Here is a 20,223-nt window from a genome sequence, read left to right on the forward strand (position 1 = left end):
AAGATAAGTCAGATAAGTTAATCATTTTTTGTTGTAATTTTGTTTTGTGCATTACATTTTTACAGTAAGCTGAATTTATGATTTTTTTTATATAATTATTCCAACTATGCTTTTCAGAATAAAATACAATACGTCTATACGTTATAAGTTTATAATTGCAGAGTAATGTGAGCTATCATCATTTTTATTCTTTTTATAATAATTTAATAAAAAATAAATGTAATTTTTATTTATTTTTTTAAATGACCAGCTTTGTGTGCGCTTCTTTGCCACGCCCACTTTGCACCAGAAGCTCAAATCACTAGAAATCAACATCTCCAGTTAAAAACAATTACTTGAGGTCACTGTCACTGCAAACGCTGTACGTGTGAACACCACTTACGTATGAGCATTAGTAATCGTGACGCTTGTCTTAGCAAACACCCCTAATAACCGGACAATTCCCCCCCCCTTTATTATCACTGTCCACTCTGGACGCAATTAGGACTGCGCGTTCTTGTTCAAACAGGAAAACACGTAAAGATAAAACGGAGAACCACACCACATCAGATCAGATCTGACATAACAGCCCCATTAGTGCGATCTGGCTTATTTCCTGAACCGTCTCTTTTTTCCCCCTTTTTAGAACGACATGTGATGTTGATCTTGTGTACCTCCATCTGATTTGACTAAAGACATTTTCAACCTAATGACTGGACCCACACAGAGCTATTTCCACATTTTCTACACAGATTGCACGGAGAAATCTGCAGATTTATGTGGAATAGATTAAATATGGTAAAATGCGTTACAGACGAGAGTCCTACATTCTTCCTGATGGCTAATAGCGGTTTATTAGCCAAAGGTTATACCATGTTATAAGTACATATTCCCCACAATTTCGGTGAACATGTCATTGGGAGGAAAACACATCAAATCAATGTATATTTGCAAAGATCTATACAAATTACATATAACACACAAAATGTGTTGGTCTCATTTACATAAACTTCATTAGCACTAAGTTAAGGAAATCCTCGTACGCAGATGCTACTCACACATCACGCGGCGGTGGTAATCATAGCGCGGGTGTTAATTTTTTTTAACGAGATATGATAACCCAAAAATACTCTGCTGTGAACCGAATGGCCCCTGTTTTAAGAGATCTAAAAATATTTGGCCTCCCCTAACAGCTCCGCCAAGCGTCTCTGCGCTCATCCCGCCTATAGTGTTAGTGATTGGGATGTTTACATGTTTTCTTGGAACAAATGCGAACTGGCAAGCTTCTGGAGGCTTAAATTGGATCAGAAGAGCGTGTTTGTTTGGGTCTGACTCACAGTCCAGAGTGGAGTATGGCACGCTGACAGAATCCAGAGCTTCGCTTTGCTTTTCCTTCCCAAACTTGGCTGATTTAGGAGGGAATTCCCCCAGACTTGCTGCAAGGTGACTCTCCACAGCTGTACGAGACGAGGCCAAGCTTGCGCTCTTCACGCCGTCCAGGTGTTTGGGCCCGGCTGGCTCCGTAATTACGGTTTAAACGAGCCGGCGCGCTCTTAAATGGAGTGAGGGACCCATAAAACTAGCCGTCGTTTAGGCGACGGCCAAATAGAGTAAACAAAGGAACATCCTGATACGTAACAAATCGAGAGTTCGACAAGTCCCAGACGAGTCTCAGAATGCAGGAATGTGGGCTTTTAGGTTAACGCGCTAAACGAACTCAGTCCCCTCTAAAGCGAACTGAATTTAAAGGGATAGTTCATCCAAAAAGACTAAATTTTAAGGCCTTTTTGTGCATACAATGGCAGTCAATGTTGACCAATAATGAGTTCTATTGTATGGACAAAAAAACAAAACGCAACACAATTACGTCCGAAAAAGTAAAAATAATAGTTTAGGCCAAAATAGTTTTGGATGGCTGCACTTCACCCTGAACAACTACAGTGGCAATATGTAAAATTAGTTCAGCTGAAATAATGTTACTATAAATCACACACACTACAATGTAACTATTAGTATATCACCTGAGAACATCCTAAAAAACAAACAAAACAAATTCAATTGCAAACACTTTTTTCAGTTTAGGTTTTCAGCTAAATGAAAACTTTAATTTCAGTTTTGGTAAAACAAATTTTTTCGGTGCATCACAACAACAACAACAACAAAAACAACAAAAACGCAAAATATATTCAAAATATATTCTTTTGTAATCAGAGAAGAAAGTCGTACAGGTTTGTAATGACATGAGGGTGATTAAATGATGACAGTATTTAATTTTTTTCGTAAACCGTTTCTTTAAAACCAGGAAGTGGGTGGGGTTTGCGTATGACATAAATGCCATTTCTTGTAAATGCAAAATTTTAGGTTTTATCCGAACAGAACAAAGAGTTTGACTTCTCTAAGCAGTTTGCAAGAAATTTTGCACACTTTTACAAAGGTATTATGGTGAAAACGCATAGCATTTTTATTTTTATTTTTTTTTACTTTTTTGACGATTGTTTAAAGGTGCAATATGTGATCTGGGAAATGCTAACTTTAGCCTGATAGCATTGAAAGCATACGATCCCACCATGATCCCAACCAGCGTAACAAAAAATAATAATTCTATTGACAATCACCTATTGCAGCTTTAATTAGCTTACTGCGTTCTGGCCGTTAGACTCGTTTTCCCAAAACCAATTTAAAACGTATAAATATGATATATAAAGTATATTATATATGATGACACTATTTTCATTTTTGGGTGAACTGTCCCTTTAAAACCAGGAGGTGGGTGAGGTTTGCTTATAACGTTCTTCAATTGTAGGTGATACCCAAAAAGATTAAAGCTGAGTTTGACTTCACAAAAGGACTTCAAAGCAGTTTGCAAGCTTAAATGTGAACACTACAAATGAACTCTTCGAACTCAGGAGATCACCCAAGTTGAGTTGGCCTCAAGTTCTTGGTGAGGTTGGCCTTGTAAATGCTAAACCATGTCTTTTAGGCATCGCCCAAATGGTGTAGACTACAGATACGGCTACAAATCACAAGAGTCTGTCATGTTTTGGGGAGAGCGACATTGGAAAGTTTGTGGTGACTTAGCTGAGTTTCTTTGACCCAGAACTTTCTGAGCTGAGTCAGTGCTCGGTGTGGAAGCGTCCACAGCTGGTTCTCGCTCTCGGGGAAGCCTCATGCTTTGATCAAAAGGCTTGTAACTGAAAAGTACCCACCATCCATGGTCCAACATTGGGGGGGGACGAGCGTTCGGCAAAGCCAGAGCTCTGCGTTCTTCCATTCGTCACTCTCCAGCTGTGGGGTTTTATGATCGAGGCACCAGGCGTCCAGATGTATGGCAAACTGGAAACGACGACAACAACAACAACAGCAACAGCCTGGGAAAAACAAGCTAGAGGGGAATCTCTGACAGCAACATGTTGAATTTATTTAACGTTGCCTAATTACGAACGGACAAGCAATATATTTGCAGTAATGGCTGTGTCAACATGTTGCTGGCATTGAGTACAAACATGTTGCTTCATACGGCACATCGACCACTGGTAAACCAAGAGCCACGGCAAATACGGAAACGCCCTTGTAAATGATCTCTGAGTTAAACAATAGGTAAGTTATGATGGATCACATGACCCCTTATAAACGGTTCGATGGTTTTGCTTTTGTGTCGGACCGTCGATCAAACTTTGGCCACGACATCAACACAATCTGTAACTGATTGAGTCAATCGCTTGAAAGAGGAGCGACTGACCCATTAGTCAAACGCTACGAGAGTGATCCGACATGGAGAGATGCTTTCTAAATGGGCAATGGAGGATATGTGACACTTGCAAGGGTTGTAAACAATCCTCTCATCACCCACAAGGAGGGAGGGCTTGTTTTGCTCACAAACAAGTTATGCAATGCCACCTCCTCTCCTCAATTCATTAAACTCTTCCCTTCGGAGAGCTTCAAGCTACTTATTTTGCTCTATAGTCCACACGTGCTTATGCTTATTAACAATTATAAACATCCCAATACTCTCATTAAAAGTATTTTTTTGTAATTTCAATTCTTATCTTTGGCTAGCCGTTGAGCTTATTAGGGCTTATTAATGGCCGACGCCAAATGGTGACAAAATTGCTGAAATAAAATGCATACTTGTTTAATACAACATTTATTTAACTTTTTTTTTTTAAGTGCCAATATAAACATTTTTGTATGTTTGTTTAATATATAAAAACGTAATAGTTTTATACATTTTAAATAACTGTATTTATAATTTACATACATTTTAATATGATAATATATAATGAGCAAAAGACCTAAAATATTGATAGAAATAGCAATATTTAAACCCTTTGTATTCGTAATTAAATATAACGTTCAATTGAGTACATATTAACTGATATTATTAATTGTATTTGTATATAAATGTGTTATTTACTATAACTAAATATTACTGAACAAAAATACTAATCCAATTGTCCAAAAATGTAATTATACATCATTTAAAAAATTAAAAAATATATATAAAAGGCCGATATTGTTTTGTGGAAATCTGTGGAAAGAATTTAAAAATGGTCAAATGTACTAAACAGACCTGAGAGCCAGATTTTAGTATCGTTGAGATTCTATTAGTTTTATATTTATATTTTCTGCTTTCATTTTAATTCTAGTTACATTTGATTAATCTTGTTGAATGTGTGTTTGTTATTTTATTTTATTCTATACAAATTATGTCTATATAGTTATTTATTTTTATTTCAGTTTTATTACATTTACGTTAAACTAAATATGCTTATTTTATTTTATTTAAAGTTTATTTCATTGGGGGTTACAGTTAACTATAATAACCATGTAGAGAGAAATGTACACCAGTATTGTCAACTTAGCCAAAATATTTAATAAAATTGGTGATTCACGATCATCCCAATATGGCAGATTCCAAGTAATAACGATGAACTCAATAACCATCTCACCGCGGAGGACGGGACTCCTCGTCACTTCGAAAGCACACACACAAAGGCAGGAAACAATTCCAAGAATTTTCAGTGAACTTCAGAAAGACGCCAGATTCCTTCAGTGTGGATTTGGAATGGTTTCCCCTCATGCAAACTTCTGGGGGAGACACCCATGTGACCACACATTCGCTCTTCATCACAGCTGCTTCACTGTTACCTAGCAACCCCAAAAACAGGAGCAGCCCACGTGTCCTCGACCCCTCCTCGGTTATTAATAAAACCCATCTTTGAGAGCACAGGCGTTCAGTTCGCTAGATTTGAGCACTCGAGATGGTTGCATTTATTTGGAAATAGTCTTTCCCTAATGTGATTTAACTTTATCAGACTCTCAGATATTATTTCGTATCCCCAAAAATAAACAAATAATATGGCTTTCATTAGAATCACAGAATCAGGATTAATCTCAAGATTTCCAAACGCAGAACAGAAATAACAAATCGGTGTGCTCTTAAATTATTGCATTAAAACGGTGTTAAACATTTAATTAATATGCTACATAAACTAATTAAAGATAAGTTTTACATGCTAAATTTAACAACCTCCCCACATGTGATAATTGATAGCAAATAAATAAATAAATACTGTTCAAAGGTTTTGGGTCAGTAAGTTTTTTTTTTTTTTAAAGAAATGTAATACTATTATTCAGCAAGGACGCATTAATTTACATTAATTATATTATATTCATAATTTCCACTGGATTATCAAAATGAATTAGCATACAGTTATCCAATAAAAAAAGCTATATCATGATATAAAAATACTGCTGTATAACATTTTGATGATGGATAGATTTTGATTTGTTTGCATTTAACCGTCATTAGCCACATGCAAATCCTCCCCCCGGTTATTTCCCATGTTTACATGCATGTCAGAAGGATCTAGTTTCTGAAAATGCCCCCGTGGCTCTTCCTTTCCTTTCTCCGAAGGACATGAAACAGTGGGAACGTGCAAGCGCTCAGCGGTTTGTCAGAATAGCGTGTCAGCGGTGCAGCTATGCAAACGCAGGGCGTAGAAACGCTTCCATTGATAACGTCGAGGGCACAAGCTCCTCCATCTCCCTCAGGGCTTCTTGTTTAGCTAATGAATGGAAGTTGGCGTAGATGCTAGTCGACTGCAGTGGCGCACACACACACACACACACACACACACAATCATGGAGGAAGTACAGCTGCTAATGTGATTCTTCCGAAACAACTAATCCAACACAATCTGCGCTTCCTAATCCAAACACAAACCACCAGAAATAAAACAAATGGATGTCTTAAATTCCCGTTTAACTGTGATCAAAACATGTTATACATTAAAAATGCAAAGCACATATGCATGTATGTATATATATATGCATCACAGTTCGTTCCAAGTGATAACCAATCGCTGGCAGCTGCCGGAGGGCCTCATACTTCCTGTGTGGACACCACATCTTTACCTGCAGGCATATGCATATACAAACTGCACAACTAGCAAACACATTTACTTCCCTTTCACCATACACAAACGCTCACAAACACACTTGCGTGCAAATGCATACTGATGGTTCGGATGAGAGAAAGTATCTGTGTGAGAGTTCAAGCAGAGGGGTAACTTAAACCCTGGCGCTCACGAGGAAGGACACGGTGAGATCATGGATCAGCTCCTCTATCAAGGGGGTTTTGGGCAAAATCTACAGATTTTCCCTTCATAACTGTAAGAACACAGGTTAAAATTGAAGTGCATACTACATGCAAGTCGTTGCTGGACTGCAAAGTCCAAAGCATGTGAATATAGGCTTATTGTTACTTATTAAAACTAAAGGAGTTAATACAAAAATTAAATAAATTGTATAAAAAATTTTTTTTTTTTTAAATGACTGTCAATTTTAATAATGAATAATCAATCAATAAAACACAAATGACATAAAAATGCATTAAAAGAGGACCGAAAATATTTTGCTTATATAATTTGCTTTTTAAACTCACTGGACATCAGATGAAAAATTTATCAAAAGGGGACATGCTTCAACAAGTCATATTTCAACATTCACTCATTTTACTTTTACTGACAATCTTTCAACACAATTGAGTGAAACAACATTCAAATCAGTCGATGGCGAAAGGCGGGACTTGATGTTATTCATTGGGAAAGATATATAGAAGGGCAGGGCTAAAACATATGAGGGCTTGATGATGTCATCTGGGCGATAACTTTATATAGTTTTAATCGTGTAGTTATCGCTCTTGGTGTGAATGGGCCTAAATGAAACTATAACGATCAAATTTTTATAATCTTTGTGTGAATGGGGCTTAACGATAACTATAAAATTATCTAAAGGTTTAATAAACTTAGTGTGAGTGAGGCTTAACGATAACTATAACGATTAAATTATCTAAAGGTTTAATAAACTTGGTATGAATGGGCCTAAACGAAAACAATAAAAGTTTAAATAATCTTGGAGTTATTAACAATAACTCACACCAATAATCTTGGTGTGAATGGGCCATAACGATATCTATAATGATAAAATTATCTAAAGTTTTAATAATCTTGGTGTGAATGGGGCTTAAAGATAACTGTAACGATAAAGTTGTATTAATCTTGTTGTGAATGGGCATTAACGATAACTATAATGATAAAAAAAATTATAATCTTGGTGTTAACTGGCATTAACAATAACTTGGACGATAAAGTTTGAATCGTTTAAATTCTCTAAGAATTGCATCATCCACACCACAACTATAATGATAATGACAGAATCACGATATTGTTAGAATCCCTTTCAGAACAACATTTTGTTTAACTGATTAACAATAAAAACATTGACAGCCAATCAGAATCAACCCCAGAATTTAAAGCGACAGTGCTCACTTACAATAAACAATGTTTAACGTGCGTTGGTGTGGATGCTAATATAGTTATCGTTCTTGGTGTGAACAGGCCTTAAGACCAGGACAGTATAATGAAAAAAGTACTATAAACATCATAAACATTAAACAAAAAGAGATTAATTTAAGCAATAAGCCCCTTGAAGCCGTGTTTTACAGTAGATTTAGAACAGCTAAGAAGCGTTGTTAGGCACGACGCGGAGCGGACCGTTTTGCTTTTATAAAACGGTTACTCCATAAAAATATTCATTTTATTCATAAAATAAACACCAGCAACAAAAAACAAAGTTATAACACATTTATTCCTCCGCCAAGCAATGTAATTCCAAAGAGGTTGCTAAGCAACACATGCAGCAACAAAGAATCACAAACGACAGTTGCGCAGTAACACTAATGTAAACAACGGCTTAGAACTCAACCAATCAGAATCAAGCACTGGAACTATCCTTTTTATAAAAAAGTATTTTACCATTCATAATAAAAATGTAAAAAATGTGTGCCTTTTGTGTGTTCGATAGTTAAATATTTAGGCTAATTTGATGATACAAAAGAACCCCGCAGCCCTTTCACCTCAATTTAACACATTTTACCATGTTTAAACTCATTTATGCACAATTCCAGTGCAAAAAAAATAAACCTTTCATCTGGGCCTTGATATAAAGCTCTGGACTGACAGCAACCATCAGTTTGCCTGCTAAAGAAAATCAAATCAAGTTAACCGACGAGCGACTCCTATTGTGTTAGAAGAGGTGCCTGGAGAGTTTTTCCCCCCTTTTTTTCCTAAATTCTGAGAAGCACTACAAAAAAAAAGCCGTTGCTTGCTCAAGCTGTGCAGACGATCCCCCAGCTCGTGTGAAATGAGTGTCGGCTACAGTGGGGAAAAGAGCAGTGAAGTGGGAGAAAGAGAATCCTCACAGGCTCCTTATCTGTCATGCTAAGGGCTTCTTTACTCTGCGGTGGGAACTGAATGACCTACTCTTAGATTGTTATAGGAAAAGTACCCTTACCCTCCGGCACTTCCGAGGTGCTGATACTCAGAAAAGCGCTTCTACTAACAGCAGACGGAAGCTAGAGCGCACACCTGTCGCAAGGCATCACGCGACACCTCAGCTCAACCCACGCAAGGATTTCTGCGCTCCGCCGCCACAGTTATGAATTCCGATGGACGGGACAAACAAGAGTTTAACCGCAAAGTGCTTCTGAAAATCATTATCAGCTGTTGAATCTAATTCAGTGTGATTCATCCACGCCCTTCTGGTTTGAAAAGCAGTTCCAGCTTGGATAAGATAAAACAAACAAGTATACAAACAACTGTCAAGGTCAGACTGAAGATCAAGAGATGCGACATCAGACTTCTTCCAGAATCTTTCACCTGGACCACGAAAACAAGAAAATCAGCTTCCTTAAACTCACTGAACCATGTGATCTTTTCCAAGCAAATGTGTCAGATTTATTACTGGATGTCAGCCCTTGTGGAGCTCCGCATTTTTCCTTCTGTTTTTCCTGCTGTTTTTTCCCTGTCTCCTTTTCTAGGAAACCAAAACGCAGCTAACGGCGCTCAAGAACATACCAGGGATTTATCCGTAGCACAAAAATTATATTATTTTTGATGTAATCATTTTTAAATTAAGCAACATTATTATTATTATTGTGTCGTATTATAATATAAAATAGGTATTTAAAAAAGAATTACTACATCTACTTCTAATAATACTTTATTTAAAATTTAAAATTTAAATACTAATTTTACTATTATTATTATTATTATTATTATAACGACTATTATTATTAGTAGTACTATATTTATACATAATAGCACCATCTAAAGAATATTTATATATGTATCATTATTATTTATAAATATAAATACGTAAAACATAATATTAATACTAATAAAACTAATAAAATATATAAAGTATATTATAATAAAATTCTACTACTACTACTACTAATAATAATAATAATAATAATAATAATGGTAATAATACACTACTACTACTAAAACAAATAATTATTATTACTATTATTATGTATAAATATAATATAAACTATAGGTAATATTCTATTTATAAATTATTTTTAACAGTATAAAATGATAATAAAAAGAACAATAATTATTATTATTAGCAGTAATAGTAGTGTATAATAATAATAATAATAATAATAATAATAATACATAACTTTATTTTGCTTTATTAATTATTGCTCTAATATTGTGTTTAACAAACTGTTTCAATCTCAATAATGAGAACATTAAAACAAACTTACACTAGAAAGCCCTAATTAAAACGCATGGTTTGTTATGAAACTAAAAAAAGATTGTTGTCAATGTTTGCGTTCGGTTAATCAGGTTAATGTTAAGTCAGGTTAATTAAGAGCGATGTATCCAAAAAAAAACAAAAAAACTAAAGTCCACAACGCACAATGCTCTGACATCATCAGAGGGGAACAAAATGGCTATGACAACAAAAGAGCGCAAACCCGCGGCTGCTGAACTTTGACCTAAAAAGGTCCTGGTTGCGCAAGAGCCGCTGTCGGCGCAACAGAACAACGCTCACAATAACAGAACACGATGTGCCAGAGCAAAAGATATCACTGATCTGACAGCAAATCTAGAACAGTCTTCTGTCCGACACTCCGCCTCTTCCCATGTTTGCGTTCGTGACGTTTTTATGGAGGAATAAAAGGACCAGTTTTAACACCGTTGCTACACTGAAGGCAGAGAGATTTATCAAAATGTTCTTCAAAGGAAATAAACATTCCCTGAGATACAGGATGAAGTGTGTCCATGTTTATGCTCTTATTATCAGCTACACTCTAGAAACTAGCACAAAATACCAAATAAACCAAACTCTAACATTTCATTCTTCAAGCGTGCTGAGCTGTTTTTATGTCTAGCTATGAATGGAAAGCGACGCTTACAGAAGGACCTGCACAGATTTTATCTTTCCACTCAACCTCACGTCTGCATCCTCCGTCTGAACTCCAAACGGCTCCTGAAACTAAATGCCTGCTTTCACAGAAAACAGTTTAGTGCATTCATAAATGGATCAAGCACTTCGCCACGTTAATTCATTTGGTAAACATTTATACAGTTGAATCAGTGCATCACCAAACAGTTTTAAGCATTTAAGAGTCAACATGAAACCGAATTAGCAATTTCTTTGGTTTTATCTATTAAAGTCCCCATGTAGTCAATCATTTTATCCCTTAAAACTTATGTTTGATCACCATAAGTGACATATTTAAGTGTTATTTCCTTGAAAAACATTTCATGTAACTTGAATGTAACTTCACCCTTCTCTCCATTAGTATACGTGTTCTGTGAATATGCAAATGAGCCCCGCCTCCACTCACTCACACCAGCTCAGAGATCCACTCGTTGACGTGATTGGTTACAAGATAGTTTGTGACGTCAGAAACACCAACGATTTCAAACCGTGTTTTCTGCAGTTTTAAGGAGAAAATACTCGGCAATGGTGTCGACTTATGAATTTACACATGGTTTGTCTTAAAGCATATTAAAAACACCACATAGATATATAAACAACACTAAAAGCTGGATTTTCACCACAGGGGGACTTTAAGAATTGATTGGAAAGGTTGTTTGTAGGTGAAGGTTTTGATTTTTTGTTTTTGGAATAACTGATGAAAGTAGAGGGTTGGGGCAAAAATGAATAAAATGAAAAAAAAGAAAAATTCACATAAATAATGATATTATGAATATGAATCAATACATATTATAAATGTGTATTAAAGTCTTGAAATAAGTGCAAAAGAAAGTCAAAAACCTTCCACCTCGAACACGAACTTTTTCCCTCTCATTATTTGTGGAAAAACAGAATTTCTCGGAGGAACAGAAAACATGAATGTCAGGCTAAACAAACAAACACGGACAGGTTATGTTTATTTGGCATGACAGGGAGCGCGTGTTTCTTTGGGGATATGGTATCTTGCTGTAGGGTTACACACTCGCTCACCCCAGCGCTTGCCCAAATACAGCCCCATTGCATCATACTCCAGAAATGGGGTTTCACTTTGACATTATGCCCGACTAAACTTTCACCTATCACATGACAAAAAAGTGGGTTGCTTCATGCATGCATCCCTTTGAAGAGCACGGGACACCTCCCAGTTACCAACGTGAACCTTTATTTGGGCAGAGCACCGCTGGTCTTATTAAAGAACCTGACCTCATCCATACGAATGCTGTTGTGATAGTTTCTCTCTAAGCTGCCCTGTGACCCAAAAACAATATTTTTTTTTTTAAACAATATTTTAAGAACATTATTTACCACATTACGCAGATTTTGACTGGTATCGAGACAATATGTTCATTACAGTTAAATAAATAAATATTTACATAATTATTAAATACAGTTGAAGCAGAAATATAAAAAAACGTTTGGTAATCTAATAAATTAAATTAATTTAGCGGAAAAACGCATTATTTGATGAATTTTCATTTCGCCCCTTACGTTTTTAATGCGCTCCTCAATTTTCCAACTTAAGAGCACATGTGCTTCTGTTCCTGGATGCGTTTAAGGCTGAACGGAGTCATCCAGCCCTTCCATATCATTTCCCTCCAAAAAGAGGTGGAAGTAAACAAGGTACTTGAGCTGAATCATGTTGAGAGGGGTGTGAGGTGAATAGAGAGCAGGTGCGGTACACGCTGAACCGGCGGACAAGATTTGTATTGGCACAGACTGTCCTTCAATGTACCAGACTGGCTTCCTCCAGCCAAACACAAGCGCCATCTCGCTCGCATACACATGGTTCATCTTTGTTATTGTAGCTTCAACTTGCAAATCAGCCAAGACCTATGTTTACTAGAGCTGGTTAAAAAAAAAAACCTTGAAAAATATTAATTTCTTGATTCTCATTTTGAAGAACAGATAACAATTCTTAAATCCCAAGAATCTGTCTTTTAGGGTGAGTTTACACGTGGCATGTTTGGTTCGATCAAAATGAACCCTGGTGTGATTGCTCTCATTAGAATAAGTGTGAACGCTGCAATCTGAACCCTGGTGCACACCGAAAAAAGAGGACAGAGACTAATGAAAAATGAACACAACATGGACCAAAGACATGTAAACAAACCAAAAACAGGACATTATGTCACAGGATGTGACCCGATGTTGCCCATCATAGTTCGGTACAGGCATCAGAACCGCGACTCCTCGCAGTAGATCTTGGTTTGTATGTGTGACAAAGGGATTCCTGGCGCTGTTTTGACACCTTTACACATATTATAAGCTTTTCACGAGTTCTCAGCTCCGCCATCAGGTAGGTTGAAAGATACAGGTACAACTTACCAAAATCCATATAATGTCACGTGTAATTGCTCAGCGTTTCAACAGCGGAAAGACGTCAATAAAACAGCTTGTAAAAAATGACACGTAATGTCACATTTCACTCAGAGAAGCCGATTAGTGACCATAAACTCTTTAGTCAGCTAGAAAAATTAACTCTTGAGAGGAGCATTTTGCTAAATTGTATTTTTACTTAACCTGTCCTCCAATAATGTAATGTAGGCCTATTTTGGAATAAATCTGTTGTGTTTTTGACAACCACCATTTAAATGTTTATATTTAAAAAAGTTAATTACTAATGTATAATTATTTTAAAACCTTCTTATGTGTCATTTAGTTGTAAGTAGCCTACAAATCAGTTAAAACCTTTAATATTATAGTAATGTACTATAACTGGGGTTGCCTGTATAGTTTACAGCATTAGTTATATTTTTTTCCTTGCGGAAATTTGCCATGTACTGTACCTGATAGGCCCCAATTAATCAATATCAAATCGAATTGAATCACTAGTTTGTGAATCGAATCATAAAATTAGTGTCAATGCACAGCCCTAATTTTTCCTCCAGCATATTTTTCAGACAACATATGTCTTAATATATACTTGCTGTGAATCTAAAATGGCTTAAAAAATAAAAAAATTACCAAAGGAACATTATTTTCTACCAAACAGCCATTGTAGGCTAAATAAAAAGCACAAAACAACTGGAACATTCACAATTGTTGCTTAAATTTATAATCGCCAGCAAAACCATCGCAGATATATTGTGGATATTCGAAATATCATAAAGCTCCTATGACCTCGGAGAGCAGGCATACAACTTACATAACATATTTCAGCACTAATTACATCAGTCCACAAGTGACGATTTCAAGTTTCAGTAACTGGAAAGACCAAGTAAAAGCATCTATGGTGATTCCAAGAGCCCAACATAGACTTCTGGTTCATTTTAAGCAAAAACGTATATTGTTTCCAAAGAAATGTTGCACAAATGACTCCTTTTTAGGGTAAATATCAATTGTGGACAATGTAATGCTAAAAAAAGATGCAGTGAGAGACAACTTACTTCTCTGGCAATGGTTTTGGTTCCAGCAACGCTCGCCGAAATTCCCATTGATGGTGGTCTGTTTGCAGGTTATCATTCCCTTGATGGTACCTGGGCAAATGTCTCCGCACTCCCGGTCATCCTTGTTTGCCACGATGAAGTTGTCCTCCATCGAGTCCGAGATCTTGGACCAGTCGAGAGTGGACAAATAACAGAGGTCGGGGTTCTTCTCGATGCGTACCGCCCCGCGCGTGATGTTGGTCAAGCTGTGGAGGCCGATTTCCTTCAGCTGGATCATTTCGAACATGACCAGGGCATAGTTGAAGAAGAGGTTGTTGCCGCGAATGACGGTGAGGTTCGGGAAGAGGTCGCCGAGACTCTCCAGGCCGTAGACGCGGAAGAGGAGCAGGAAGTCTGTAACCACGACCAGCTTTGGAAAACTCAAGCCCCGGAAGTCCTCCGGTCTGGTCTTGAACATGAGCAGGATCTTCAGGTGGCCCTCGATCACCGTGCAGTTCTCGAGAACGCGAAGGTTGGTCGCGTTGTTGCGGATGTCCGTGCTGGGGCAAACTGCAACAACAGAAAATACAAAAGTTATTAGCATGTGAAAGTGTTTATTTGGACGCAATTGGCGAAATGCCAACATTATACGTCATTTCTGTTGCAATTTTTATATTGCCACAATTAGAGACAACTGTGATTCACTGTGCATTTTAAAAACAAAGTCACTTGTAGAGTCCAGTGTTGATGTAGTTTCTATTAAAGCAGTCTTATGATTACATTTTCAACATTCTTTAGTGTGTAATGTTGCAGTTTGAGCATAAAAATAGTCTGCAAAGTTACAAAGCACAAAGTCACTCATCAGAGAGTTATTCTCTATAAGTGCACAGTTTCTGAACTCCCTGAAACGCCTCAATTGTAGTCTTGTACAATGAATGTACACGTCACAAATGTCCTCATTTAAATAATCCCGCCCAATTCCCACATATGCAAAACAAAGGGGCGGGGCCTGATTGAGTTGAGTTAGGAGTGTATTGAAACTCGTGGTTAGGGGCGTGACATTTTCCAAACATGCTCGAAGCGCTTGACCAATCACAACACTCTGGTCCAGGCGACCAATCAGAGCACACTGAGGTTTTCAGAAGGAGGGGCTTCATAGAGACAGAACGTAACTGACAGACTGGGAAGAGAGGTGATGCAACAGTGTCAAATATGTGATAATTCGTTTTTTGAACATTCAAGCATGAAAACCTATGCTAGTAGAGCCCAAAAACAAAATCAAGACTTTGAAAAATGGTGTAATAGGTTCCTTTTAAAACAAGAAGTTTAGGACATGTCAAAGGGATCCTTTAAATGAGCCTTTGGCATACAAAGCTAATGAAAAATATCTATAAGAGCTATAAGTAAAACATCAACAAATAGAAACTCATAGGGTCTTTGCTTGCATGAAATAAGGGCTCGTAGGTTTAACCATAAAAATGTCACACAAAAAAATTAACTTGGGACCTATAGTGCGGATCAAAAGTACCACCAAATCAATAAGGAAAAGTTATATTTGTCTGAAACTTTGTGTTATTAGTACGTCTGCTAAATTAATGCAGGTAAAAATGTAAATGTATAAACATAACAAAAATTAACTGTCTATATTGCAATAATATTAATCAAAATGGGCAAAAAAGAAAAGCATTTGATTAATTTTTAAAGTTTTTTAACAAAATAGTTTAGTAAATAATTAATTGAAAAACATAAAAATGATAAACTTAATAAAAGCAATGTTTAATCAACACAATAATTATTTACGGAATTGCATAAATTTAATGCATTAATTAAAAAAAGTAAAACACATTATTATGAATATCATTATTGTTATCTATATTAATACCAATAACAAAATCTAAATATTAAACACATTTTAGAAATACTGCAAAATACATCTGCAGCATCATCTTACTCTTTATTAAAATTTTGCATGATTTAGAATTCATGAGTAAATTGGTAAGATTGATGTGTATTAAGCTGAAAAAAAAAAGAGACAAGTAAATTGTAAATTAAATTTTTTTGTATGACAATTAACCGCCCGCCACAATTTCATGTTCGCGTAAAAGCGCAGATGAAGGCCATCCTAACAAGAGCATGAAAGATTATCAACACTGAATAATGCATAAAGCGTGTCTCCGAGCGGCTGCTTTTCTTAGTCCATTCATAATCCAAACCCGCACACGCTGAGACGAGGCAGAGAGAATTCATTAGCAAAGCGATTCTCGACAAGAGAGCATCTGCTAATGGATAACATCAAGCAGAATTCCTTTCAGAGCTGCTCCATTGATTCACCATCAAAAGAATTCTCACAGGCCTTTTTCAACGGGTGGGGGGTTTCCTCGTTTCGTGTTGGAAATCATCACCAAATATTCACTGCGGCCTATTCATTTAGTGTACTAGAAACACCCATTTTAAGACACTACAAGACTAAATCATTCAAAAGAAAGATGTGGAACATGCAATTCAGAGATTACGATGAATTCTCAACGGCGAAATCTCATCGCTGGAAAACAAAGGGCTTTTTTTGACAACCGTTTTTCTTGAGGAGACAAAGAGAGCATGTGATTTGTGGTGTGAGCAGGTGTCAAAGTCTGAGACTCGGCTGATCTCAACCGACTCTGTTGTTTCTCTATCTTTCTGCAGGTTAATGGGTTTCACATCACAGCCTGAAATGTCAGTTTTACCTCATTTTATCATGATGTGTCAGCCTAATATGGATAAAACCCAAATAAACCTGCACAAACTTGCTTTTGAGGATCCACATATGACAAATACAGCAAGCAAAACGCAAACTTTTAAAGATTCAGGTGCTTCCTTCAGAGTGAAGCATAAATAGAAAATGCTAACTTTTGAGGTGAATTTCACCAACATAAAAAAAACCATCTCCAAGTCATACTATACTCCAAAAAGAAAACAAAAACAAAAAATTAACAAATTACATTTCGCATAAAGAAAGAGTTTTAATTTTTTTTTTATTCTTTTTACCACACGGCACGGGCGTAATTTCCTATGGGGACGGGGGGACATGTCCCACCCACTTTTCAAAATCCCGTTTGTGTCCCCCCCCCACTTTCAAATTCGTTTGTTATGATTTTTTTGTTAATCGCACGCCGTCATCGCGTCGGAGGAGCAGGACACAGAGAGCCTGCGCCGGCGCGCGCGTCCAGGAACGTCTCGTCCACACTCTAAAAAACAAAAGCTCACTGAAAGTTCTGATGAGCAGGTATTGCGCCAGAATCCAGTTCTCTTTCGCGGTTGAACGAACAATAACACACACACTTATGTCAAAATGTCCATTTTGTCGAGTATCCTCACAAGAACGGTCTTAAATGAGTTAAATAAAATCTTAAATGAAAGTCAAGAATAAATGAGAAAATTAAACGCTTGAGATCTTAAAGTGACAGCAGCCACTAATTCTGTCTGTCAGTAAAGTTAACCAAAGAACAAAGGGAACAGAGCAAATTACTCACTGATCTTGACTTAAGAACGTTTGTAGCTTTGATAAGGATTAATCTATATTTCATTTATAATTTATGCAGTGCAGACTATTTGATAACCTTATTCAATTTCTGAATATTTTGCACCTGTTAGACAGGAAAGGCACTGGTAAATATGACATTTATTATGGGTTTATGTGAGGATTCACTGAAAATAAAAGTTGTTATATTTTTGAAGCCTAATAAATGTTTAAAATTTGGGGGGAAAAATCATTTTCATCGAGACATTCGAGGCATTCATTCATAAAAAGATGCTATTAAACTATTTTTAATGTTGTCTTAATGTTGTTTTTACATTACAGTGGAAATTGGGGTCTCACGTTATTTCAATTTTATTTACACACAAAACATTAATGGTGAACGTTTTTGACTTTATAAAATGATTCTCTCAAGTCTTGGCAATCGGCCCCTATTAAACAATAAAAAAGACAGACATATTTTTGTTATACATAGTTTAGTAACCTACTATTATTTTTGGCAGAATTTATCATTATAATCAACTTAATTTTTTCCTAGATTTTGTATCACCATTGTCCCTAAATGTATGTAAATGCAGGAAATGGGATTCAAATCGGAAAAAAATTCCACCATTTTGTGTCCCCCCCATTTTTCAAACCAAAGTTACACCCTTGCCACACGGTACAACTTACAATAATAAAATGGTTTGTTTGAAGTTGAAAATAATATATATTATAAACAGTAAAACAAATAGTACCATTATGTCAACAATATTTAAATGTTTATACAATATACAAGTTGTTTTGCATTATAGCAAGATGAGAATCATTCACATTGAGGTAATGAGAATTGGCGTGGAAAATGTGCTTAATTTTCATGAAAACAATCCTAAAAATAGGCCTAAAAATATCATTGAAATTGAAATAATTCCTATGTTAGAGTATGAGGTATTATATGGCCTCTTTATGTGTTTGAATATATTTTCATGAGATCAACGAGCAATTGTGCAAACCTGATTTCCCTAAAATAACTCACTAGATAAAACTGACTGCGTTTCAGACTGACACAGAAACACTGATCTTGTAAGGTCAGTAAAGCAACATTAGTACATTAGGAAAACCGAAGAGAAGATCCTGACACAAGTTCCTCATCCAAACTCTAATATTACTGCAGCAAGACTTCACACACATACGAGAAATTGTTACATCAGGTCCCTAAAGATAATTGAGCAAACATCATAAAATGGCAACATCTCTCCATAGCAACAAGTCCCAGCATGCACAAACAGAGAGCACTTGCCAGACAAAAATGCACTTCAGCCTGTTTACCTCAGAGGAATAGTCTTTTGGGGGGGGGGGGGGGGGGGGGGGACTATTCCACACACAAATTTGTTGAAATATTCTACATTTCCCACAAAATCTGATGATGGTGTATGATGATGTAATGATAAATGAAAGTTTGTGTTCAACCACATATTTACATGACTGTGTTTTATATTCAATTAATTTAAACTGCTGATTGTTATTATTGTCTAGCAATTAACATTACATTAAACAGATTTGTTTTTTTTAACTAGAACTTGAGTTAAAATTTAAGAAGAACTTAGCTCAAATTTTCCACAAATTAAAGAAAGAATATTTAACCACTTTCTCTTTTGAGTTGCTCAGCTTAACGAATTGTCACCCCTAAAGTTTGGTACAATTTTTGAAAATGCGAATATTTTTACGTCTTCATATGCGGTAGAAAATGTCACAATTTGAATGCGGTAACTTGCGGTAACAGGGTTACATGCAAAATGTGGAAAAATTTCATTATTTAAATATTTAAAACTTTTTACTACAACAAACAATATTTTTTTTAAACAAAAGTTTAGCCAAATTGAAGCTTTATCGTGGAAAGTGGCATTCAATTGTTTTATAGCCCCCACAAATTGCATGCAAAATGTGGGACATTAAAACAATTTTTTTTTTTTTTTTACTACAACAACCGGAATAGTTTTACACAAAAATCATGCAATAAAAAGTAACAAAACTCACTAAATTGTAGCCTAATTTAATCTCTGTTGCACTAAAGCCAGGGCTCCAGACTTTGCAACCTTTTTTCCTGCCGTTTCTGTTGAATATGAGAATATGAGAAAGAACAAACGAAAAACGAAACCTTGTTTCTTGTTAGAGCTACCATTTATTAGCTCTTTGGTCACGTGACAGTTACTAAACAGCGCTGGGGATCCAGTGAGAAAGCGTTTGAATTCGCCACAGTATTAATAACATCGCTGCAAGATCTAGTGAGAAGAAGCATTCAAACTTGGCACAGAATTCTCTGTTATAAACCATATATATATTCAGATCAAACAGCGCTAACATGGACAGACCAGGAGAAGCATTGTCCCACAAACGAACAAGTTATAGAAGGCTTTCCAATCCACAAATCAGCAACATTCACCATGGATTTAATTTACTAACTCTAACTGTAACCATGGTATTGTGACAGAAATAGTCGAATGTTTTTAGATTATTCATTGCAGGATTCGTACGACCTTTTGAGAG

General features: G+C 36.2%; 1 protein-coding gene and 1 long non-coding RNA gene across 2 annotated transcripts in view; one reads left to right on the forward strand and one right to left on the reverse strand.

The window, feature by feature from the left end:
* insrb (insulin receptor b) overlaps positions 1-20,223 on the reverse strand; it is a 76,499-nt gene that overhangs the window by 35,882 nt on the left and 20,394 nt on the right. The window contains exon 2 of the mRNA XM_082137732.1: positions 14,205-14,753. Within this exon, the coding sequence (XP_081993858.1) occupies positions 14,205-14,753 (549 nt within the window). The remainder of the gene's footprint in view (positions 1-14,204; positions 14,754-20,223) is intronic.
* LOC309475120 lies at positions 4,755-7,924 on the forward strand. Its single transcript, XR_014197519.1, has 2 exons — positions 4,755-7,247; positions 7,303-7,924. It is a non-coding gene; the product is annotated as an uncharacterized lncRNA (long non-coding RNA).

Source organism: Leuciscus leuciscus, assembly GCF_965113295.1.
Source record: "Leuciscus leuciscus genome assembly, chromosome: 15".
NCBI classification, from domain to species: domain Eukaryota; kingdom Metazoa; phylum Chordata; class Actinopteri; order Cypriniformes; family Leuciscidae; genus Leuciscus; species Leuciscus leuciscus.